This window comes from Callorhinchus milii, unplaced genomic scaffold, assembly GCF_018977255.1.
Source record: "Callorhinchus milii isolate IMCB2004 unplaced genomic scaffold, IMCB_Cmil_1.0 Scaffold2, whole genome shotgun sequence".
Taxonomy (NCBI): domain Eukaryota; kingdom Metazoa; phylum Chordata; class Chondrichthyes; order Chimaeriformes; family Callorhinchidae; genus Callorhinchus; species Callorhinchus milii.
Genome location: NW_024704743.1, coordinates 120,844,133 through 120,869,548, shown reverse-complemented (window position 1 = coordinate 120,869,548; position 25,416 = coordinate 120,844,133). Strand labels below are relative to the sequence as shown.

Below are 25,416 nucleotides of genomic sequence, written 5' to 3'. Positions count from 1 at the left end.
TAAAGAGACACTAATCAAGATAACAACAAAAACAAATTACATTTGTATAAACAACACCACCATCCACTTGCATAGCGCCCTCCACACAGGGCAGCGTCTCAGAGCGCTTAACAGTGGCGGAGCCTGACTCCGAGCCGGGGGGTGGGAAGGTGGCCGTGAGCACGGTCGAAGAGGAAAGTTTTCAGGTGGGACATGAAAGAGGGGAGGGGGCAAGGCGGAGGGATTGAGGGAGAGTGTTCCAGAGTTTTGGGGCACAGTGGCTGAAAGCACGACTTCCAATGGTGGGGCACAGGGTACGAGGGATGATCAGGAGGCCGGTGCCAGTCGAGGCGGAGGCGCTCGATGGTGGACTGGGGAGCGAGGAGGTTGGAGAGGTAGGGAGGTGTCAGGGAGTGAATGTTACAGCGCCTTTCACGTCGAGAGGACTTCCCAAGACGCTGATCAGTCAGGGATCTGGACCCAAGCTGGGATTTGGGATCAGGAGAGGTGGAGGGCAGGGAGGGTGGGGATAGGAGGGTGACCGAAGGCATGGTCAGAGAAGGGCTGACAATCCCCCAGATAAAACTGGAACTCACTCCACGGCTCCACGCCTGTGGGACGCTGCTGTGCGCAAATCGGCTGCCGCGTTTCGCCCACAAAACACAGTCAATCGAATTCACAATATATCCCGCGAAGCGCTTTGAGACGCCTCGGCCGCGCGATAAGGCGCCGCATCAAAATGCAAGGACTGGTCACTCTAAATCTATGCAATCTTTGCTATTTCTATGATTGTGGCGACCGACCGCCAGCGCTGCCTTACAGACTTGGTTTACATCACAAACAGCTGGTGTCTAAACGCCTGTGTTAACCCCCTTTCCGCCCATTCAGCATCAGGGACGACAGTGCGCATCTTATTTATGTAATAATCCATGTAATTCCTCGGGCGTCCCTCCTTTTTCCCAAACAATGACATTCTCAAATGCAATAAAAACCACGAAACCCATCGGACCGGTTGATTCTTTTTTTGGGGGGAAAACCAGGCGTACAAGGCTGGCAAGTAAGGCGAGGACTTCTAACCACTAATCGACAGGTCTCCACTCCCTCTGACACAAGGAAGTGGGAGCGGACTGAAGAGGTAGAGTCCCTCGGAGAGGAGTGTTGGCAAACGGGATTGGGCAAGAGGATATGTGAGAGAGAGTCCTGTCGCTCAGCGGTTAGAGCACTCGCTTTACAAGCGAGACACCCGGTTCAATTCCAGGCAGAGGGCGAAACCTCGGGCAAGTTTCCTTACTCCACTCAGAGCCTAATAATAATCCCTCCAAAAACCCAAAACAATAATAAATTGGTCATTTTCAACCCACGACTGTTTGTGGGACGTCGCTGTGCGCCATCGGCTGCCGCGTTCGCCCACAAATATACAGTCAATTCACTTTACAGTGTGTTCTGCGAAGCGCTTTGGGACGTCGAGAAGACGTGAAAAGCGCTATATCAAATGCAACGATTATTATTATTATTATTATTATTAGAGAGGGAGAGAGGAAGGAGGGAAAGACAGATAGAAAGCAGAGAAAGAGACATGTGAGAGATAGACAGAAAATAAGAGTCAGAAAAGGATGAGAGATAGAGACAGAAGAGAGTGAGAGAGAGAGAGAGAGAGGGAGAGAGGGGAGAGGGAGAAGGGGGAAAATAAAGACTGAAAAGAAAGATAGAACATAAGAGTCAGAAAAGGATGAGAGAGAGAGACAGAAGAGAGTGAGACAGACAGACAGACAGAAAGAGAGAGAGAGAGAGAGAGAGAGGGGAAGAAAATAAAGAGACAGAAAAGACTGGAAAAAGAGTGAGAGACGGGGAATAAAGAGAGAAAACGAGAAGAGGTGAGAGTGAGTGAGTGAGTGAGTGAGTGAGAGAGAGAGAGAGAGAGAGAGAGAGACAGAAAAGAATAAGAGGAGAGACAGAAAGAGATAGAGGAGAGAAAGAAAGTGTGTGAGTGTGAAGGAGAGAAGCAGCAGCGCAGTGACTGACCTGTTGGAGGTGAGTGAGGGAGTGATGGAGGGAGTGAGGGAGGAGGGAGGGAGGGAGGAGGGAGTTACACTTATAGCTGCGGTTCTGGTGCTGTTCAGTGCGTTGCGGAAACTCCGCAAACCTCAGCCCTGAGGCGGCGGCGCCTTTCACCCAATACCCCGTCCGGAGCCGCTACAGCAGTGCCGCGGCGTCACAATCACTCCTCACTGCCCCTCCCTCACTCCTCACTGCCCCTCCCTCACTCCCTCACTGCCCCTCACTCCTCACTCCTCACTGCCCCTCCCTCACTCCTCACTGCCCCTCCCTCACTCCCTCACTCCGCACTCCCCTCCCTCACTCCCTCACTCCGCACTGCCCCTCCCTCACTCCTCACTCCTCACTGCCCCTCCCTCACTCCTCACTGCCCTCCCTCACTCCCTCACTCCGCACTGCCCTCCTCACTCCCTCACTCCTCACTGCCCCTCCCTCACTCCTCACTGCCCCTCCCTCACTCCTCACTGCCCCTCCCTCACTCCCTCACTCCGCACTGCCCCTCCCTCACTCCCTCACTCCGCACTGCCCCTCCCTCACTCCCTCACTCCTCACTGCCCCTCCTCACTCCTCACTGCCCCTCCCTCACTCCCTCACTCCGCACTGCCCCTCCCTCACTCCTCACTCCTCACTGCCCTCCCTCACTCCCTCACTCCTCACTGCCCCTCCCTCACTCCCTCACTCCGCACTGCCCCTCCCTCACTCCTCACTCCGCACTGCCCCTCCCTCACTCCTCACTCCGCACTGCCCCTCCCTCACTCCTCACTCCGCACTGCCCCTCCCTCACTCCTCACTGCCCCTCCCTCACTCCTCACTCCGCACTGCCCCTCCCTCACTCCTCACTGCCCTCCCTCACTCCCTCACTCCTCACTGCCCCTCCCTCACTCCCTCACTCCCACTGCCCCTCCCTCACTCCTCACTGCCCCTCCTCACTCCTCACTCCGCACTGCCCCTCCCTCACTCCTCACTCCGCACTGCCCCTCCCTCACTCCGCACTGCCCCTCCCTCACTCCTCACTCCGCACTGCCCCTCCCTCCCTCCTCACTCCTCACTGCCCCTCCCTCACTCCTCACTCCACACTGCCCCTCCCTCCCTCCTCACTCCGCACTGCCCCTCCCTCACTCCTCACTCCGCACTGCCCCTCCCTCACTCCCTCACTCCTCACTGCCCCTCCCTCACTCCTCACTCCGCACTGCCCCTCCCTCCCTCACTCCCTCACTGCCCCTCCCTCACTCCTCACTCCTCACTGCCCCTCCCTCACTCCTCACTCCGCACTGCCCCTCCCTCACTCCGCACTGCCCCTCCCTCACTCCTCACTCCGCACTGCCCCTCTCTCACTCCTCACTGCCCTCCCTCACTCCGCACTGCCCTCTCTCACTCCGCACTGCCCTCCCTCACTCCCTCACTCCGCACTGCCCCTCCCTCACTCCCTCACTGCCCCTCCCTCACTCCCTCACTCCGCACTGCCCCTCCCTCACTCCTCACTCCCACTGCCCCTCCCTCACTCCTCACTCCCTCCCTCCCTCCCTCACTCCCTCACTCACTCCCTCACTCCCCTCCCTCACTCCCTCCACTCCCTCACTCCTCCCTCACTCCCTCACTCCCTCCCTCACTCCCTCACTCCCTCCCTCACTCCCTCACTCCTCACTGCCCCTCCCTCACTCCTCACTCCGCACTGCCCCTCCCTCACTCCTCACTGCCCCTCCCTCACTCCCTCGCTCCCTCACTGCCCCTCCCTCACTCCTCACTCCGCACTGCCCCTCCCTCACTCCCTCACTCCGCACTGCCCCTCCTCCCTCACTCCCTCACTGCCCCTCCTCACTCCGCACTGCCCCTCCCTCACTCCGCACTGCCCCTCCCTCACTCCCTCACTCCTCACTGCCCTCCCTCACTCCCTCACTGCCCCTCCCTCACTCCGCACTGCCCCTCCCTCACTCCGCACTGCCCCTCCCTCACTCCCTCACTCCTCACTGCCCCTCCCTCACTCCCTCACTGCCCCTCCCTCACTCCGCACTGCCCCTCCCTCACTCCCTCACTCCTCACTGCCCCTCCCTCACTCCTCACTGCCCCTCCCTCACTCCTCACTGCCCCTCCCTCACTCCTCACTGCCCCTCCCTCCCTCACTGCCCCTCCCTCACTCACTCCGCACTGCCCCTCCCTCCCTCACTCCGCACTGCCCCTCCCTCCCTCACTCCGCACTGCCCCTCCCTCCCTCACTCCGCACTGCCCCTCCCTCACTCCACACTGCCCCTCCCTCACTCACTCCGCACTGCCCCTCCCTCACTCCGCACTGCCCCTCCCTCACTGCCCCTCCCTCACTCCTCACTGCCCTCCCTCCCTCACTCCGCACTGCCCTCCCTCCCTCACTCCGCACTGCCCCTCCCTCCCTCACTCCGCACTGCCCCTCCCTCACTCCGCACTGCCCCTCCCTCACTCCGCACTGCCCCTCCCTCACTCCGCACTGCCCCTCCCTCACTCCGCACTGCCCCTCCCTCCCTCACTCCTCACTGCCCCTCCCTCCCTCACTCCGCACTGCCCCTCCCTCACTCCGCACTGCCTCTCCCTCACTCCGCACTCCCCCTCCCTCACTCCGCACTGCCCCTCCCTCACTCCGCACTGCCCTCCCTCACTCCGCACTGCCCCTCCCTCACTCCTCACTGCCCCTCCCTCACTCCTCACTGCCCCTCCCTCCCTCACTCCGCACTGCCCCTCCCTCACTCCGCACTGCCCTCCCTCACTTCGCACTGCCCCTCTCTCCCTCACTCCGCACTGCCCCTCCCTCACTCCGCACTGCCCCTCCCTCACTCCGCACTGCCCCTCCCTCACTCCGCACTGCCCTCCCTCCCTCCGCACTGCCCTCCCTCCCTCCGCACTGCCCTCCCTCCCTCACTCCGCACTGCCCCTCCCTCACTTCGCACTGCCCCTCCCTCACTCCTCACTGCCCCTCCCTCCCTCACTCCGCACTGCCCCTCCCTCACTCCGCACTGCCCCTCCCTCACTCCGCACTGCCCCTCCCTCACTCCGCACTGCCCCTCCCTCACTCCGCACTGCCCCTCCCTCACTCCGCACTGCCCCTCCCTCACTCCTCACTGCCCCTCCTCACTCCTCACTGCCCCTCCCTCACTCCTCACTGCCCCTCCCTCACTCCGCACTCCCTCCCTCACTCCGCACTCCCTCCCTCACTCCGCACTCCCTCAGCCCTCACTCCGCACTCACTCCTCACTCACTCCTCACTGCCCCTCCCTCACTCCGCACTGCCCCTCCCTCACTCCTCACTGCCCCTCCCTCACTCCGCACTGCCCCTCGCTCACTCCGCACTGCCCTCCCTCACTCCACACTGCCCCTCCCTCACTCCGCACTGCCCTCCCTTACTCCGCACTGCCCTCCCTCGCTCCTCACTGCCCCTCCCTCACTCCTCACTGCCCCTCCCTCACTCCTCACTGCCCCTCCCTCACTCCTCACTGCCCGTCCCTCACTCCTCACTGCCCCTCCCTCACTCCGCACTCACTCACTCCTCACTCCGCACTGCCCCTCCCTCACTCCTCACTGCCCCTCCCTCACTCCTCACTGCCCCTCCCTCACTCCCGCTGCCCTCCTCACTCCTCACTGCCCCTCCCTCACTCCGCACTCACTCACTCCTCACTCCGCACTGCCCTTCCCTCACTCCGCACTGCCGCTCCCTCACTCCTCACTGCCCCTCCCTCACTCCGCACTCACTCACTCCTCACTGCCCCTCCCTCACTCCACACTCACTCACTCCTCACTCCGCACTGCCCCTCCCTCACTCCGCACTGCCCCTCCCTCACCCTCACTGCCCTCCCTCACTCCGCACTGCCCCTCCCTCCCTCCGCACTGCCCCTCCCTCACTCCGCACTGCCCCTCCCTCACTCCTCACTCCGCACTGCCCCTCCCTCACTCCCTCCGCACTGCCCCTCCCTCCCTCCCTCACTCCGCACTGCCCTCCCTCCTCCTCACTCCGCACTGCCCCTCCCTCACTCCCTCACTGCCCCTCCCTCACTCCGCACTGCCCCTCCCTCCCTCCCTCCCTCCCTCACTCCGCACTGCCCCTCCCTCACTGCCCCTCCCTCACTCCGCACTGCCCTCCCTCACTCCTCACTGCCCCTCCCTCACTCCTCACTGCCCCTCCCTCACTCCGCACTGCCTCTCCCTCACTCCGCACTGCCCCTCCCTCACTCCGCACTGCCCCTCCCTCACTCCGCACTGCCCCTCACTCACTCCTCATTGCCCCTCCCTCACTCCTCACTCCCTCACTCCTCACTCACTCACTCCTCACTGCCCCTCCCTCACTCCTCATTCAGTCACTCACTCAATCACTCACTCCCTCACTCCTCACTGCCCCTCACTCCTCACTCACTCCGCACTCACTCAATCACTCACTCCCTCACTCCTCACTCACTCCACACTCACTCACTCACTCCTCCCTCACTCCGCACTCACTTCCTCACTCACTCAATCACTCACTCCTCACTCACTCACTCCTCACTGTCCCTCCCTCACTCCTCACTCACTCCTCACTCACTCCTCACTCACTCCCTCACTCACTCAATCACTCACTAACTCACTCCCTCACTCACTAGCTCACTCCCTCACTCCTCACTCACTCCTCATTGCCCCTCCCTCACTCCTCACTCACTCCCTCACTCCTCATTTCCCCTCCCTCACTCCTCACTCACTCCTCCCTCACTCCCTCACTCCTCACTCAATCACTCACTCCCTCACTCAACCACTCACTCACTCCCTCTTCACTCACTCCCTCACTCCTCACTCACTCTCTCACTCCTCACTCACTCCTCACTCACTCTCTCACTCCTCACTCAATGACTCACTCCCTTCTCACTCATTCCCTCACTCCTCACTCCCTCCCTCCCTCAATCACTCACTAACTCACTCCCTCACTCTTCACTCACTCCCTTACTCAATCACTCACTAACTCACTCCCTCACTCCTCACTCCCTCACTCCCCAGCCACTCATTCACTCACTCACTCCCTCCCCAGCCACTCACTCACTCACTCCCTCACTCCCCAGCCACTCACTCACTCCCTCCCCAGCCACTCACTCACTCTCTCCCCACCCTCCCTCACTCACTCACTCACTCACTCACTCTCCAGCCACTCACTCGCTCATTCACTCACTCCCCACCCTCCTTCACTCCCTCTCTCCCTCCCCAGCCACTCACTCACTCCCTCCCTCACTCCCTCCCCAGCCACTCCCTCTCTCACTCCCTCCCCAGCCACTCACTCCCTCCCTCACTCCCTCCCCAGCCACTCACTCCCTCCCCAGCCACTCACTCCCTCCCCAGCCACTCACTCACGCCCTCACTCACTCCCTCCCCAGTCATTCACTCAGCCCCTCCCCAGCCACTCACTCACTCCCCAGCCACTCACTCACTCGCTCCCTCCCCAGCCACTCACTCACTCCCCAGCCACTCACTCACACCCTCCCCAGCCACTCACTCACTCACTCACTCCCTCCCCAGCCACTCACTCACTCACTCCCTCCCCACCCTCCCTCACTCACTCACTCACTCTCCAGCCACTCGCTCACTCACTCACTCCCCACCCTCCTTCACTCACTCCCTCCCTCCCCAGCCACTAACTCACTCACTCCCTCCCCATCCACTCACTCCCTCCCCAGCCACTCACTCCCTTTCCAGCCACTCACTCCCTCCATCCCCAGCCACTCAGTCCCTCCCTCCCCAGCCACTCACTCCCTTTCCAGCCACTAACTCACTCACTCCCTCCCCAGCCACTCACTCCCTTTCCAGCCACTCACTCCCTCCATCCCCAGTCACTCAGTCCCTCCCTCCCCAGCCACTCACTCCCTTTCCAGCCACTAACTTACTCACTCCCTTCCCAGCCACTCACTCACTTTCCAGCTGCTCACTCCCTCCCTCCCCAGCCACTCACTCCCTCCCTCCCCAGCCACTCACTCCCTCCCTCCCCAGCCACTCCCTCCCTCCCTCCCTCACTCACTCCCTCACTCCCCAGCCACTCACTCCCCAGCCACTCCCTCCCTCACACCCTCACTCACTCACTCCCCAGCCACTCACTCACTCCCCAGCCACTCCCTCCATCCCTCCCTCCCCAGCCAATCACTCACTCCCCAGCCACTCCCTCCCTCTCTCCCCAGCCACTCACTCACTCCCTCCGCACCCTCACTCTCCAGACACTCACTGAGCACAGACCTGGGGGAACAGGACAGCACCGAGGGACATAAAGAAGAAGAAGAAGAAGGAGAAGAAGAAGAAGAAGAATAGTAATAATAATAATAATAATAGTAATCATAATAATCCTTGCATTTGATACAGCGCCTCATCACGTCTTCGAGACGGCTCAAAGCGCGTGACAGGATATACTCTAGAATGAAGTGACTGTATATTTGTGGGCGAAACACGGCAGCCGAGAATTGCTATTTCGCTTTGGAGGAATTATTACCCCCAGAAAAGGGATCCATCCGCCAATCGACTAACAATCCTACTTAATGCTAAGTAAACAAGAGGCGGGTGGAATAAGGAAACTTGCCTCAGGTTTCACCTGCCGGGAATCGAACCCGGGTCCTCTTGCTTGCGAGATGAGTGTTATAACCACCTCTACGCTACAGGACTCCCAAGAGAGAAGAGCCCTGGGGGAGAAGGGCAACAACAACAACAACAACAACAACAAATTGCATATACACAGCAACTTTCCCGTCGGGAGGATACTCCCAATGGGCTGGATAGTTGAGAGTTCGCACCTGAGCTGGGGGTGGGATTCAACGTGGGGGGGTTGGGGGGGGGGAGGGGAATAAAGTGGGGAGGGGGAGAAATGAGCAAAGGCCGCGCCTGAAGATCTTCCTATTCAACCGGGCCTACGGTCAACCTCCTCCTAAACCCTTGGCTCCGAGTCGTGCTCCGCCACTGTCGAGCGCCCTGGGATGTTACCCTGCGTGAGGGGCGTTATATAAACGCAAGTTGTTGTTATCAATGCCACATAATCGCTTTCCCGGCGTAATAACCCCTTCAAAAATAAAGAAGTCAACAATCAAAAAAATCATTTGGTCGCTCGATCCACGACTGTTTGTGGGACGCTGTTGTCCGCAATTGGCTGCCGGGTTTCGCCCACAAATATACAGTCAATTCACTTTACAATATATTCTGTGAAGCGCTTTGGGACGTCCTCCCGACGTGATAACTCGCTATACGTAATGCAAGGATTATTATTAGGATTATTATGATTATTATTATTATTATAAAGCTACCTGGTTTTAGCTGGTTAGACTCCGACAGATACCCCAACGCACACTCTGGGATTTCCATGTGTAGGTGGGAGGTATGGAATTCTCAGTTTGGTTTGGAGACTCTTAAGCACAGTGATGGGTTTCCGCACGTGTCAGACGTCCAGCTGACGCTGAGCACCGGAGCTGAGAGGAGGCAACACTCGCTCCCCGTAATGCAAGGAACATTCCGGAATACCTTCGTAATGATGTAGCCTGTCTCCACACGAGGTTCCTGTTCCCTTCTCCGCCTGGCAGTGTCGGAGCTGTCAGCTCGGCCCTCCGTCCTTGTGGGGGCTTTGAGCTCACAGTCTAGGCTGACACTCTAGCGCAGTGCTGGGAGAGCACCGCATTGTCAGAGATGCCGTGCCTTGGATGAGCCATCAAAGTGAGTCCCTTGTCAGTCCAGGCGGACGTTAAAGATCCCAATTGGGAAAAGAGAAGGGAGTTTCTCCCAGTGTCCTGGCCCAATGCTCCCACTGCTTCCCCACCTCCTCAGCTCTTGATGCGGGCTCTTGCTATGCCCCAAATCTCCCCGTAGAAACAATCAATACTTTGCGGAGCACCAGCTGGGGTGATGGTCAGAGTTACACTGACCTTTGTGTCTGTGCCAGGAGTTGGTCACGAGTGGAGCGGGGTTAATAATACCCAGAGCTCGCTGGCCTGACATGTACTGAATGTGGAGTGTAGCTTACTCCTGGCCTGACTCCAACCCTCGCTTGCTCCCTCGCTCCTTCGCTCGCATCCAGTGACGACACAGCGAGGCTCGGTCTCACATCTAATAGTAATAAGATCTTATCTAACAGCCTGCAGGTAAAAATAAATGTCAGAGACATTCCTAAGATATAATTGCTAAGAAATGAGCTGTGGGGAGGCCACTTTGGTGTAATAATAATTTGGTCACTCAATCCACGACTGCTTGTGGGGCCCCACTGTGTGCAATTGGCTGCCCCATTTGGCCCACAAAATACACAGTCACTACACTTTACAATATACTGGGGCAAGGAGATGGACACCAGTGGGGAGGAGGTCAGAAGGAGACAGATGAGGCGATTATTCTGCTCCGCACAACGCTGGGACGTGTAAATGATTCGTTTGAATTTGGGCGTGAATCTAATAGAATAATAATAATTCTTGCGTTTGATATAGCACTTTTGAGACGTCTCAAAGCGCTTCACGGGAGATGCTGTAAAGCGATTTGACTGTGCATGCTGTGGGTGACACGAGGCAGCCATTTGCACACAGCAGTGTGCCACAAACAGTCGGGGATGGAGTGACCAATTTATTATCATTATTTTTTGAGGGATTGTTATCCCCAAAACGCGATCCGCCAGTCGACTAACAGCCGGGCTCCTACTTACTGCGAGGTGAACAGAGAGGTGTGGAGTAGGGAAATGTTCTGCCCTGCCCGGGAATCGAACCCAGGTCCTCTCGCTTGTGAGGCGAGTGCTCTAACCACTTAACTTTGTGCAATTGTGTGTGTGTGTGTGTGTGTAACTGTGTGTTACTCTATGTAAGTGTACGTATTAACTGTATAACTGTGTGAAAGTGTGTGTAAATGGGAGTAACTGTATGTAACTGTGTGTAACCGTGTTAATGTGTATAACTCTATGACAGTGTATTAACTGTTTAAGTTTATTTAACTGTATGTAACTGTAGGTAAATGTGTGTAACTCTGTGTGAATACTTTAGCCTTCCCCCAAGCCCGCAGACAGGCTGGTCAACAAGGGCCAACAGCTGGTGTGTGTATGGCTACAAGACACTCTCCTCCATTGCTGTGTCTAACACTGGCATTAGCCTCGTCACTCTCCCCTGTCACTGTCACTAACACTGGGATCAGCCTCGTCACTCTCCCCTGTCACTGTCACTAACACTGGGATCAGCCTCGTCACTCTCCCCTGTCACTGTCACTAACACTGGGATCAGCCTCGTCACTCTCCTCTGTCACTGTCACTAACACTGGGATCAGCCTCGTCACTCTCCTCTGTCACTGTCACTAACACTGGGATCAGCCTCGTCACTCTCCTCTGTCACTGTCACTAACACTGGGATCAGCCTCGTCACTCTCCCGTCACTGTCACTAACACTGGGATCAGCCTCGTCACTCTCCCGTCACTGTCACTAACACTGGGATTAGCCTCGTCACTCTCCCCTGACACTGTCACTAACACTGGGATTAGCCTCGACACTCTCCCCTGTCACTGTCACTAACACTGGGATCAGCCTCGTCACTCTCCCGTCACTGTCACTAACACTGGGATCAGCCTCGTCACTCTCCTCTGTCACTGTCACTAACACTGGGATCAGCCTCGTCACTCTCCCCTGTCACTGTCACTAACACTGGCATTAGCCTCGTCACTCTCCTCTGTCACTGTCACTAACACTGGGATTAGCCTCGACACTCTCCACTGTCACTAACACTGGGATCAGCCTCGTCACTCTCCTCTGTCACTGTCACTAACACTGGGATCAGCCTCGTCACTCTCCCTGTCACTGTCACTAACACTGGGATCAGCCTCGTCACTCTCCCGTCACTGTCACTAACACTGGGATCAGCCTCGTCACTCTCCCGTCACTGTCACTAACACTGGGATTAGCCTCGACACTCTCCCCTGTCACTGTCACTAACACTGGGATCAGCCTCGTCACTCTCCCCTGTCACTGTCACTAACACTGGGATTAGCCTCGTCACTCTCCCCTGTCACTGTCACTAACACTGGGATCAGCCTCGTCACTCTCCCTGTCACTGTCACTAACACTGGGATCAGCCTCGTCACTCTCCCTGTCACTGTCACTAACACTGGGATCAGCCTCGTCACTCTCCCCTGTCACTGTCACTAACACTGGGATCAGCCTCGTCACTCTCCTCTGTCGCTGGGATCAGCCTCGTCACTCTCCCCTGTCACTGTCACTAACACTGGGATCAGCCTCGTCACTCTCCCGTCACTGTCACTAACACTGGGATCAGCCTCGTCACTCTCCCCTGTCACTGTCACTAACACTGGGATTAGCCTCGACACTCTCCCGTCACTGTCACTAACACTGGGATTAGCCTCGTCACTCTCCCGTCACTGTCACTAACACTGGGATCAGCCTCGTCACTCTCCCGTCACTGTCACTAACACTGGGATCAGCCTCGTCACTCTCCTCTGTCACTGTCACTAACACTGGGATCAGCCTCGTCACTCTCCTCTGTCGCTGGGGTCAGCCTCGTCGCTGTGTTGTTTAATCAAGGAACAGCCAGAATGAAACTCACCACTCTGTAAGGACCGTCACTAAAGTCCCGCCAGAATAGAAGCAGCCTAATCTGTTCAGCTAAAGAATGGAGCTGCGAAACCTCTTGTATTCGATTCTTAACAACTAATTTATCGCTGAGAAACTGATTGTGGATAATAGGTTGATTGAGGATAATCATGCTCACCGAGTCACAGTGCAAATATTTCCACAACAAAAAGCAAAATGTTTAACTAAGAATCTCTTGTCTCTAGATCCTCCGAGCAGTCGGGAATGCAACCCTACTTGAAGGGCACTATATGAATGCAAGTTGTTGTTGTCCTTGTATTTGTAGACAAACAAAGCAGCCAATTTGGGACAACAGTGTCCCACAAACAGCTGCGCAGTGAAAGACCAATGTTTTCTCTCTCTGGGGACGTCCCTCGTGATGAAACTGCAATCCTTGGGAATACGTGGGCAAATCTTGGATTTTATACGGAACGTGCATTCCGGCTCCAAGATCCGTGTAAAGTGTTGACGGTGGCCTCATTGAGCCCATCCCTCTAGAAAGGGGCGTACGGCAAGGCTGCTTGTTGTCACCCACCGTATTCAATGTGTTCATCAATGACATGTTGGATGGCATCAAGGGGGAGGACTTGGTATATCTGTTCCAGGCCTCCAAGACAGGTTTGTGGGGCTGCTGTTTGCGGATGATATTGTGCTGCTGGCTGACTCACCTGGGGAGCTTCTACGCTGCACCCGCCATCTTGGTAGGTGCCGCCAAGTGCGGAATCAAGGTTCGGCACGGTCCAGAGAAGATATTGAGGGTATTGGTTGGAAGATACAAGGGGCATCAGTCCCATTTGTTGATTCTTAACAGAATCTGAGGGTTGTGGTGGACACAAACTTTTGCTTGGCACTGTCCTGAAGGACCACACAGAGAAGAGGTGAAGTCCACTCTGGTCATGCTCATCTCTCTTCGAGGACAACAAGGTCCCACTGCAGATCAAGCTTGTGGCATACAAGACCGTATACAAATAATTCTCCTTTATGGTTCTGAGCTCCTGGGGATGGGGAGAGACTTCCTCTTCTGCTAGGGAGGCCTTGCCTTACCCCCTTACAAGAAGGATGGATTCAGTCAGGCCACTGTCAACCATTACATGGATCTCAGAGCTGGAATATACATTCCGAGTAAAATCCAAGATTTGGTTATGTTTTCCCTTTCATCACGAGGGCTTTCCCAGAGTCTTTCACTGCACAGCTGGACCTGTTTCCTTCCACAGATTTCGCCCACAAATATACAGTCAATTCACCTTACAGTATATTATGTGAAGAGCTTTGAGATGTCGAGAAGATGTGAAAATCATTATATCAAATGCAAGGATTATTATTACTATAATATACCATAAGATTATATTTGTGATGCTTACTGTTTTTAAGGTTTTTAATTGGTCTTTATATACTTTTTAGAATGCAACCAAACACTTATAATATTTGTAGCATAGCATTACTAAATAATTATTTGGGAGATAGATAATTATTTGGGGAGGACAAGTTTGCATGGCTATGGGGAGAGAACAGAGGAGTGGGATTGATTTGGATATCTCTTTTAAAAGAGCCGGCATAGACACGATGGGCCGAATGGTCTCCTTCTGTGCTGTATTATTCTATGAATCTATGATTCCTTAGTTACTAGATCAGTTCTTTTCTCAGAAAATAGCATGCTCAAGATTGCTAGCAGCTTGCGAGGGGTAGTGGCTGGCTATCTCTGTGACAAGGGGAGGTGAGTTACAAAAACATAGAAGAAAGATGTAACTTTGGCATGGTTGGAATTATCGTAAGCGGATCATTTGTGAACAGCTGGTGGTCAGTGACTTCCCCAATGGAATCGGGTAATATCGGTTTTGTTGAATCTTACTGCTTTAATGTAACTTAACAACTTAACAAGTTGTCTGTGTTAAAGCATTAACCTTTGAATTGTATATTCTGTGAAACGCTTTTGAGATGTCTCGAAGACGTGATAAGGTGATATGTCAAAGACGAGGATTGTTAATATTATGCTTGGTTCTTCCGTCCATGGAATCAGTGCACATTCCATTCCAAAAAGTATCTCTGGAATTTACGTGTGCAGGTGGGATGCATGGAACTCAGTTTGGTGTGGATACCCTTAAGCACGGTGTTGGGTTTCCGCATCCAGCTGCCCCCTAAAAAATAAAAACATAAGAATATAAGAATTTGCTCAGCGAAGGAAGACCAAGGTCCATCTAGTTCACCTTCCACCATTGTTGCAGTTGCTTGACATGTTGTGCCCCAATTATAGACTGTATCCCGAGATATTATTTTCTAGCAGAAATCTTATCTAATTTGCTCTTGAAACAAATAACACTTTCTGCTTCCACGGTTTCCATAAGTTTACGACTCGCTCACTGAAGTAGTGTTTCGTGGGCGAAGCATTCTAACATTTGATACAGCGTCTTTCATGATCAAAATGACCACACATTGAATCATCAAATGTTAGGATGTTTCGCCCACAAAATATACTGTCAATTCACTTTGCAGTACATTCTGTGAAGCCCTTTGAGACGTCTTAACGACAGGATCAGGCGCTATATCAAATGCAAGGATTATTATTATTGTTAGGGTGATTAGAATGAGAGAGAGACTTGAAGGATTGGCAGGTGCGATGTGTGGGATGATCTCTCTCTCTCTGTGAACTCATCTCCCACAGGACAAATGGTCTCTCCCACGGGAACAGTTTCTGCCATTGGCCACGCTGTGGATAGCGAGGTCCGTGTGTGAGCGGAGAGGTACAATGGGAGAGAAATCACTGGCACCGTGTAAGAGGGCAGAGATGACCGGCACTCTCACTCAGTGAGCCACACATCACTGAGTGGCTACAATGCTGGGAAGACTTGAGCTGAGTGTGGGAAAGGTCAGGGCTCAGGGACCTGTAACACCCAATCCACGTACATATGGTTCGCCACACACCATGGACTGGAGAGACCTCTGGCTCAGATGTTTCTAGTCCCAGATTAAGTTAACCCTTTATTTAAGAGGTTAGATCTCACCAGACAGGTTCAAGAGAAAAACACCCGCCAGACCATCTGATCTCAACACCCGCCAGACCCTGCCTAGAATCCCCACCTGACAATCCTTCCTGCACGCACAGCAACCACAGTGTCAAGTAGTTTATCAAATGATTCCAACTGTCTGGCCTCGACCACCCTATCCCAGTCATTAATCGCCCTCAGCGTAGACAGATACTTCCTGGTGTCTGTCCTCGAATTGCCAGTCAGACCCCAAAAACCGTGTCCTCTTGACCTGCTGCCCTGATCTTCTCTGAGAATATTGTTTCAGAATATCTCAACCCATCCCCTCACTTCCCAAATCTCTGTCATTTCCCTCTTACAATATTTCCTCAACTCCCTCTCCTGCTCCGACACTGTCAAGCGCTCTGGGACACTACCCTGAGTGAGGAATTCTATATAAATGCAAGTTGTTGTTGTTACACCTCAATTAATCCCCTCGCTTTCCGAGTCTCAATCCATTTCTTTGTTCTTTGTCTAGAAAACATATTGGCTTACAGGACCTTAATTATTATAGAATGATTAATTATTGGTTTATGCAACCTTGTAGAGTCCTGTAGCTCAGTGGTTAGAGCACTCACTTTGTAAGCGAGAGACCTGAGTTCAATTCCCGGCAGAGGGCGAAACCTTGGGCAAGTTTCCTTACTCCACACAGAGCCTAATAATAATCCCTCCAAAAAACAAAAACAATAATAAATTGGTCATCCACAAATATACAGTCAATTCACTTTACAGTATGTTCTGTGAAGCGCTTTGGGACGTCCTCCCGACGTGAAAAGCGCTATATCAAATGCAAGGATTATTATTATTATTATTATTATTATCTCCTTCTTAATGGTTGCTATTTGTATCCGAAGATGGCCAATCACACAATGTGAACACCTCAGGGTATGAAGTTGTTTATAGTGTAGAAGCTGCTGCCCACACAGCAACTACACTGTTAGACAGCCAACAGTGTGTCCTAGCGTCAAGGAATATCTGTGAAGACCAGCCACTTGCTAACTGCACTGGCAGAAACCATTATCCGCAGAAAGCGATCCGCCAATCCACTAGTAACCGGGTTCCTACTTACTGTGAGGTAAACAGAGGTGTGTGAAGTAAGGAAACTTGCCTAACTTGGGCTCCACTTCCCCTGATTACAGGTCGTCCAGGCTTGACTATACTATCTACCTACTCACCGGGCTTCCCAACTATTCCCTCCACAAGATGCAGATTATTCAGAATACTGCAGCTCATGTCCTCTCCTGCAACAAAACTCTGTGAGCCGATCACCCCCATCCTTGCCCAGATTCACTGGCTCTCCATCCTCCAGATGATTGAGTTCAGGATCCTTGCCCTCACCTTTAAAGCCCTTTGGGGTCTTGCTCCTCCTACCTCTGTGATCTATGAAAGCTTCACCAACCTGTGCACTCCCTCCTCTCTGCAGGGACCAGGCTGCTCTATGTCTCCCACCCTGCCTGTTCCACCATTTGCACTCAGGGCTTTAGCCTATCTGCCCCCACCCTCTGGGACTAATCCCAGACACCTTCCGCCTCACTTGCCTCCTTCAAGGCCCATCTCAAGACCTTCTTTTTCGACCGCGCCTTCAGTCATCTTTCCTCCTCCATCCATCTTGTCCAGCGCCTTGGGATGTCCTCCCGATGCTACATTATTGTTTGTTGTTGTTTTATACCACAAGCTTGACCCGGGTTGGGACCTTACTGTCCTTGAAGAGAGATGAGCATGACCAGAGAGCTCTTCACCTCTTTTCTGTGTGGTCCCTTGAGACAGTGTCCAAGCAAGAGTTGGAGTTCGCCACAACTCCCAGATACTGATAAGAAACAACCATTGGGACCAATGCCCCTTGTATCTTGCAATCAATACCTCGGTGTTTTGAGCATTGGGCCACCCAGTAGGATATGGTGGTGGAGCCCCCAAGTGTGGAATCATGGTTCTGCAAAGCTCAAAAGGGGACCTCAATTCATTTTCTCACTGCTCCACAAGAACACATTACATTTGTATAGCACTTTCACGTCAGGAGGACGTCCCGAGGTGCTGGACTGTTAGGGATCTGCACCCGAGCTGATGGTTGGGATCAGGAGAGGTGAAGGGCGGTGAGGGTAGGGGTAGGAAGGTGCCCGAAGGCGCTGTTGAAGAGGAGGGTCTTGAGATGGGTCTTGAAGGTGGCAAGGGAGGGGGCACGGTGGAGGGACTGGGAGAGGGAGTTCTAGAGGGTGTGCAGAGAGGCTTAAGGCCCGCACGCCAATGGTGGGGTGGGTAAGACGGGGGAAGTGAAGCAGGCCAGAGCCCGCTGAGTGGTGAGAGTAAACAGGTTGGTAGGGGGGTAGGAGGTCACAGAGATAGGGAGGAGCAAGGCCACGGAGGGCTTTGAGGGTGAGGACCAGGATCTTGAACTGTATTCTCTGAGTGATGTGGAGCCAGGCGAGGATGAGGATAAGAGGGTCACCAAGCCTGGTGCGGGAGAGGACAAGGGCTGCAGAGTTGCGGATGAGCTGCAACCCGTGGAGAGAGGAGTTGGGGAGGCTGACAGGCAGGGAGTTTGCATAGAGGGTCTCAGCGGCCTGGGGTGAGAGACAGTGGCAGAGTCGGGCAATTTGTAGGTGTGGGGAAAAGTGGAGTGGGTCATGGCACGGATATGGGGGATGAAGGACAGTTGAGTGTCAAACAGGACACTGAGGACACAAACTAATCCAATTAGTCCGGGGGGTAATCCTCAAAAAAATAATAAAAAATAATATTAATAATTTGATAAGATGCTATATCAAATGCAAGGATTATTATTATATAAATCCCCTCTTAGATGTCTTCTCTCAAGACTGAATGTGTCTAGACTACCCTCACCCCACTCCGCACCTACTAACACTCCCCACCCTCACTCCCGGATTGTCCAGTTCAGGTAATGAAAAGGACTGAAACCAGAGCCCGTGAGAACTGTGAGGTTGAAGCAGTTGAGTGTGGAGTGTGGGAGGGGAACACTTTGCCCTTGGCATCGCTGAGCTGGCCAGTGTCCTGCCCACATGGGTTCAGGACGTGTCCGCGCTGTGAGCCGGTATGGGTGCCGTGTCCTGCCAGTATCCGGGTCACTCCCGTGTTCCTCACTGTCCTCACTCCATCCTGGGAAATTCCCGATGCCAGTGACTGGGCTCTCAGTGATCGATCGGTTCACCCAGCAAAGGGCAACATTACCAGGTGACCTCACCTATGTTGGCAATCAGCTCACACTAACTCCTCCACCAGTCCCTCCTCGTCACTTAACCCCTTCACCCCCGCTCTGTCTGAAATTGCGCTTCACACCCTGACCCTGAGTCCGCTTGTCCTGCTGCATCTTGGAGTCTCATTCTGGCCTTACTTTCTTAATCCCGGACGTCTCTATTAGATCCTCTCTTAGATGTCTTCTCTCAAGACTGAAGAGCCTTAGCTTGTCTAATCATTGCTCGAACACAGTCTAACGTGACCCTCCAGTGCAGTGCTGGGGTGTGTTGCATTGTCAGAGGTGAAGTCCTTCGGATGAGACGTTAAACCGAGATCCAGTCTGTGCCTGTTCTGGTGGACGATAAAGATCCCATGGCACTGTTTGAAAAGAGAAGGTGTCCTGGCCAACAATCCCCCAAATAAAATTGGTCACTCAATTCATGGCTGTTTGTGGGACGTTGCTGTGCGCAATTGTGCTGCCACGTTTTCCTACAAATACAAAATGACTCCATTTCACAATAATTCCTGTGAAGCTCTGTGAGACGCCCTTCCGACGTGACAAGGCGCTGCACCAAATGCAAGGATTATTATGGTTTGTAGGCAGTCCTCACTTTTCTCCGACACCTCAGCAATGCCATCAGTGGCCAAGCCTTCAGCCACAGACCCCTCAACTCCAAAACTTGCTGCCTCAATCCCTCCACCTCGCCTTCACTTTATTTTAAATCCCACTTTAAGACCTTACCCCTTCGATTATGCCAAAGATCACCTCTGCATCCCCTTCTCTCTTTCTCCATGTTCAACTCAGCCATTGTGCAGTGCTCTGAGACGCTGAGGAGTACAGGATAAATGCACCCTGTATAAATACAAGGCACTGTTAATAATAATAATAATCTTTGCATTTGATATAGCACCTTATCACGTCGTTGAGACGTCTCAAAGCGCTTCACACAATATACCGTAAAGGGAATCGCCTGTATATTTTATGGGCAAAACGTGGCAGCCAATTGCACACAACAGTGTCCCACAAACAGTCGTGGATTATTAGTGTTATTTTTTTGGAGGGATTATTACCCTCAGAACGCAATCTGCCAGTTGACTAACAGCCGGGTTCTTATTTACTGCCAGGTAAACAGAGGAGTGTGGATGAAGGAAACTTCCCTGAGGTATCGCCCTGACAGGGAATCGAACCCGGCTCCTCTCACTTGCGAGTCGAGCGCTCTAACCAGTACGCTACGTGCCTCCACGTGTCTTGTACAACATTGGCTGTCGTCGGCGAATGGGCCTCTCTTCTGAGCTCTCAGATTCTATCAGGCAGTGTTAAACTCCCAGAGACACAATCGCTCAGGTATAAGAACAGTGGGATTGGAACATTAATGAAATGTGCCTCCCCCACCACGCAGCCCCCTCCCATGCCCCCCGACCCGCCCGCCAGCTGAGAGAGAAGCCGTCAGATTGAGTGATGGGCGGGCCGTGTGACCATGGCTCCCCTGTTAATATTAACGTCAGATCGCTCGCCTATAAAGTCAGAGCACAGCGCCGTCTCCCAGGGCATCGGAAACTCAAGACAGGTGAGTGACTTAATGAGCACCGGCACGAGCTCCTCACAGCGACTGCGCTCACACCGACTCTGTACTGAGACCTCACTCACACCCGCTCCGCGCCGCGATTGATCATTTTTATCTGAATGATTGTCAGTCACCAGGGCAGCGGGAGAGAGAAAACTCCCTTCTGCTTTTCAATGGCCCGGCGGCAGGTTTAACGTCCACCTGAACAGCCCACAGGTGGGACCTCCATTTAACATCCCATCTAAAGGACGGCACCTCCGACAATGTAGCGTTCCTCGCAGCACTGCACTGGAGGATCAGTCCAGACTGTGAGCTCAATGTCCCTCAATACACAATCAGTCGCAGGCGGGTGACGTAGAGCTGGGAAACTTTGGCTGGACTTGGGAATAGCCATCGGTGCCTGATTGACTCACTCTCCCTTGACCCTGCCTCTCTCTCTCTCTCTCTCTCTCTCACACTCACTCTCTGTATAGGATGAATAGACATCACCTGCTGTTTCTGTGCGCCCTGTGTACACTGTTCCACTTCTCAGCCCCGTGCGGTGAGTACAGCGACCTTGTCGACATTCCCGACCCCGCACAGTGTCTGTATCTCTCCCCCTTCTTTCCCCTCATGACTGAAGACCTTCCTCTTACGTTCACCCCAGCCGCTCTGGCTCGACTCCAGGCTCCGCCACTGTCAAGCGCTCCGAGACGCTGCCCTGGGTGAAGAGCGCTATATAAATGCAAGCTGTCCTTGTAGCAGAGGAGGTTTACAAGAATGGTACTGAAAACGAGGGGATATAGTTATGAGGAGAGACTGGAGAAGTTGGGTCTGATTTAATTGGAGCAGAAAAGGTTGAGAAAGGACCTGATAGAGGTGTGCGCAATGATGAGGGTCTTGATCCCCCAGTGCTTTCGCCTTGCTTCCTCCCTCTCCTCCTTCATGGCCGGTCTCAAAACCTTTCTCTTTGACCGAGCCTTCAGCTCCCCTCTTGACTCTCTTCCCCCTCCTCGCTCCCTCCCTTCCCTCCCCTCACCCTGACCATTTCCCCCTCCTCGCTCCCTCCCTTCCCTCCCCTCACCCTGACCATTTCCCCAATGCTCGGGTCCTGACCCAACTGTGCAGCGCCTTGGGACGTCCTCCTGACGTGAAAGGCGCTTTATAAATGGAATCTTGTTGTTGTTGTTGTTGAGACATATACAAATGTAATTTTGTGGTTGTTGTTGTTGCTGTTCATATCAAGAGGGAGCTAATGTGAAGGATAGAGGCTTTGAGGGGTTTGGGAAGACAGGGTGAGGCAGTGGGACTGAATGGACAGCTTGCTCTGAGAATTGGTTAGGGCTGGGCAGGGCTGATCAACATCATTTGCACTGCACCTTCCACGGGAGGATGTCTCAGCGCTGGACAGTCAAGGATTTGCACCAAAGTTGGGGGTTTGGATCAGGAGGGGTGGAGAGGGCAGGGAGGGTAGAAGTAGGAGGGTCTTGAGAGGAGGCAAGGGAGGGTGCAAGGCGAAGGGACCGTGGGATGGAGTTCCAAAGGGTGGAGGCAGAGAGGCTGAAGGCCTGAACCTCTGATGGTGGGATGGGAAGGTGAGGGCGGGGGACATGGAGCAGGCTGGAGGGAGCGGATGAGACGATACGGCACGGTGTGGGATTGGGTCTAATGTAACGCTGATCCTGATTGGCGGCAGAGAACGTGGCCAGGCGGGGCATCGCCAGCCAGTCCACCACCAACTGGGGCGGGAAGGCGGAACGCGCCATCGATGGCAACAGAAACGGTTTCTACCACAACAACTCCTGCAGCCACACCAACACCGACCCCATGCCCTGGTGGCAGGTGGACCTGCTCCACTGCGAGCAGATCATCTCCGTCAAACTCTACAACCGCATCGACTGCTGCTCCAAACGGCTGCTGGGGGCCCAGGTCAGGGTGGGCATCTCCTCCAGCAACAATGGCAACAACAACTCCCTGTGAGTGACAAACTCCCCTCGCTCTTCCGAATAGCGTCGCGTTGGATCTTTAACGTCCACCTGAACAGGTACAGACAGGGCCTTGGGTTAGCATCTCATCCAAAGGATGGCAACTCTGACAATGCTGCACCCCCCACCCCACACCCCCGCCCCCCCCCACCCACCCACCCGTTGGAGCGTCAGCCTAGACTATGTGAGTTCAAGTCCCGGTGGGTGGTGGTGGGGTGGTGGTGGGTGAGGGGGGAGCTTGAACCCCCATACAGCACAGTCTGTGCCAGTATCAGATGTAGTGATGGTGCCAGTGCCTGTTTCGGTGCCTCTCTCTGTGTTTGTGCCCGTGTGCCAGTAACATTACCAGTGACTGTGTCGGTATCTGAATAATAATAATAATAATAATAATCCTTGCATTTCATTTTGCGCCTTATCACGTATTTTGTGGGTGAAACTCGGCAGCCGATTGGGCAGAGCTGGTGTCCCACAAACAACCGTGGATTGAGCGACCTCCACCAGTAACTACATTATTTTAATGAACCGCATTATTTTCACCGTACGCTCTGCCCCGTTTAGTGGCCGCTGGTGATGGCTGTTGTGTTGGTGTTTTGCAGGTGTGGGACGGTGGGTGCGGCTGCTGTGGGTGCCACGGAGACCATCAATTGCCGAGGGATGCTCGGCCGCTATGTGAACATCCTGCTGCCCAGAAAGGGCATCCTGACGCTGTGTGAGGTGGAGGTGTACGTCCTTCGTCCGGCAGCCCTCATTAACCCCACCCAGTGCTGCTCTTAATAAACTGCTCATCTCACTCTCACTGCCTCCCAGCGCCCATCATTACCAGCAGCACCCTCACTCCCACCACATAGCGCCCACCACACAGCGTCCACCACACAGCGCCCACCACACAGCGCCCACCACACAGCGCCCACCACACAGCGCCCACCACACAGCACCACCACACAGCCCCAACCACACAGCACCAGCCAACACAGCCCCACCACACAGCACCAGCCAACACAGCCCCACCACACAGCCCCAACCACACAGCCCCACCACACAGCACCAACCACACAGCGCCCACCACACAGCGCCCATCCCACACAGCACCCACCACACAGCGCCCACCACACAGCACCCATCCCACACAGCGCCTACCACACAGCGCCCACCACACAGCGCTCACCACACAGCACCCACCACACAGCGCCCACCACACAGCGCCCACCACACAGCGCCTACCACACAGCGCCCACCACACAGCACCCATCACACAGCGCCCACCACACAGCACGCACCACACAGCGCCCAGCACACAGCACCCACCACACAGCGCCCACCACACAGCACCCACCACACAGCACACAGAAAACATCACCCACACAGCACCCACCACACACAACCCACCACACAGCATCCACCACACAGCAAACAGCACCCACACAGCGCTCACCACACAGCACCCACCACACAGCGCCCACCACACAGCGCCCACCACACAGCGCCTACCACACAGCGCCCACCACACAGCGCCCACCACACAGCACCCACCACACAGCACACAGCACCCACACAGCACCCACCACACAGCACCCACCGCACAGCACACAGAAAACATCACCCACACAGCACCCACCACACAGCACCCACCACACACCACCCACCACACAGCACCCACCACACAGCATCCACCATACAGCATCCTCCGCACAGCACCCACCACACAGCACCCACCACACAGCACCCACCACACAGCACACACCACACAGCACACACCACACAGCACACACCACACAGCACACACCATACAGCACGCACCACACAGCGCCCGCCACACAGCACCCACCACACAGCGCCCACCACACAGCGCCCACCACACAACATCCACCACACAGCAAACAGCACCCACACAGCACCCACCACACAGCACCCACCACACAGCGCCCACCACACAGCGCCCACCACACAGCGCCCACCACACAGCGCCCAGCACACAGCACCCACCACACAGCACCCACCACACACCACCCATCACACAGCACCCACCACACAGCACCCACCACACAGCACACAGCACCCACCACACAGCACCCACCACACAGCACCCACCATACAGCACACACCACACAGCACCCACCACGCAGCACCCACCAAAATTGCATTTGTATAGCGTTTTTCACGTCGGGAGGACGTCCCAAGGCGCTGGGCAGACAGAGTTACGGACCCGAGCTGAGGGTCGGGGTGGGGGAGGGTGGAGGGCAGGGGGGAAGCAGGGAGATCGAAAGCACGGTCGAAGAGGAGGGTCTTGAGATGGGTCTTGAAGGTGGCGAGCGAGGGGCCCATACAGCACCCACCACACAGCACCCACCACATAGCACCCACACAGCACCCACCACCCACCAACCACATAGCACCCACCCACACAGCACCCACACAGCACCACCCCGCCACAACAACTTACATTTATATAGAGCACTATTCAACTGGCTTGAGTCTCGGAGTGCTTAACAGTAGTGTGAATTGAGGCTGAGCTGAAAAGCGAGGAAAGGTGACTGAAAGCCCCCGTCACAGAAGAGAGTCTTCAAGTGTGATTTGAAGATGAGCAGAGAGGGGACAAGATGGAGGGATTGCGGCAAGGAGTTTCCGAGATTCGGGGTGTAGCGGCTGAAAACATAGCCGCCAGTAGTGGAGCACAGGGACCGAGGGACATGCAATAGACCCAAGCCAGCTGAGCGAAGGCGGTGAGCAGAGGAGTGAGATGTGAGCAGGTCGGAGACGTAGGGAGGTGCCAGGGCGTGAAGAGACTTGAAAGTGAGAGCGAGCATCTTGAAATCGATCCGTTCTGCAACAGGGAGCCGGTGAGACCTGGCGAGAACTGGAGTGATGCGGGCGCTGAGCCTGGTACAGGTGAGGACGCGGGCGGCAGAGTTTTGAATCATTTGGACCTTGTTAATAGTGGAGCAGATGGGACCGGAGAGGAATGTATTGGAAAGATGGCTGAGGGAGTGAGGAGACTAACTCAACACTGCTCAGTATTTGACGTCTCATCACACTCAACATCAAGACTGAGAATCTCTCATCTGAGAAACAGACAGAAACTGCAGCCTCAGTC

The 25,416-nt window shown here is 54.6% G+C and overlaps 2 protein-coding genes and 1 long non-coding RNA gene across 3 annotated transcripts in view; 2 read left to right on the top strand and 1 right to left on the bottom strand.

The window, feature by feature from the left end:
• LOC103179678 (alanine aminotransferase 2) overlaps positions 1-9,848 on the bottom strand; it is a 30,900-nt gene extending 21,052 nt beyond the window's left edge. The window contains exon 1 of the mRNA XM_042346823.1: positions 9,505-9,848. The gene's annotated coding sequence lies outside the window, so the exon portion shown is untranslated. The remainder of the gene's footprint in view (positions 1-9,504) is intronic.
• Positions 1,949-8,267, top strand: LOC121852902. The gene is made up of 2 exons (XR_006086260.1): positions 1,949-2,010; positions 8,220-8,267. It is a non-coding gene; the product is annotated as an uncharacterized LOC121852902 (long non-coding RNA).
• A 10,407-nt stretch (positions 9,849-20,255) lies between the features above and the next one.
• On the top strand, positions 20,256-23,099 carry LOC103179741 (fucolectin-like). The gene is made up of 3 exons (XM_042331696.1): positions 20,256-20,364; positions 22,037-22,316; positions 22,922-23,099. Exons 1-3 carry the CDS (start codon positions 20,256-20,258, stop codon positions 23,097-23,099), a joined length of 567 nt encoding a protein of 188 aa, XP_042187630.1.
• The last annotated feature ends 2,317 nt before the right edge of the window (positions 23,100-25,416 follow it).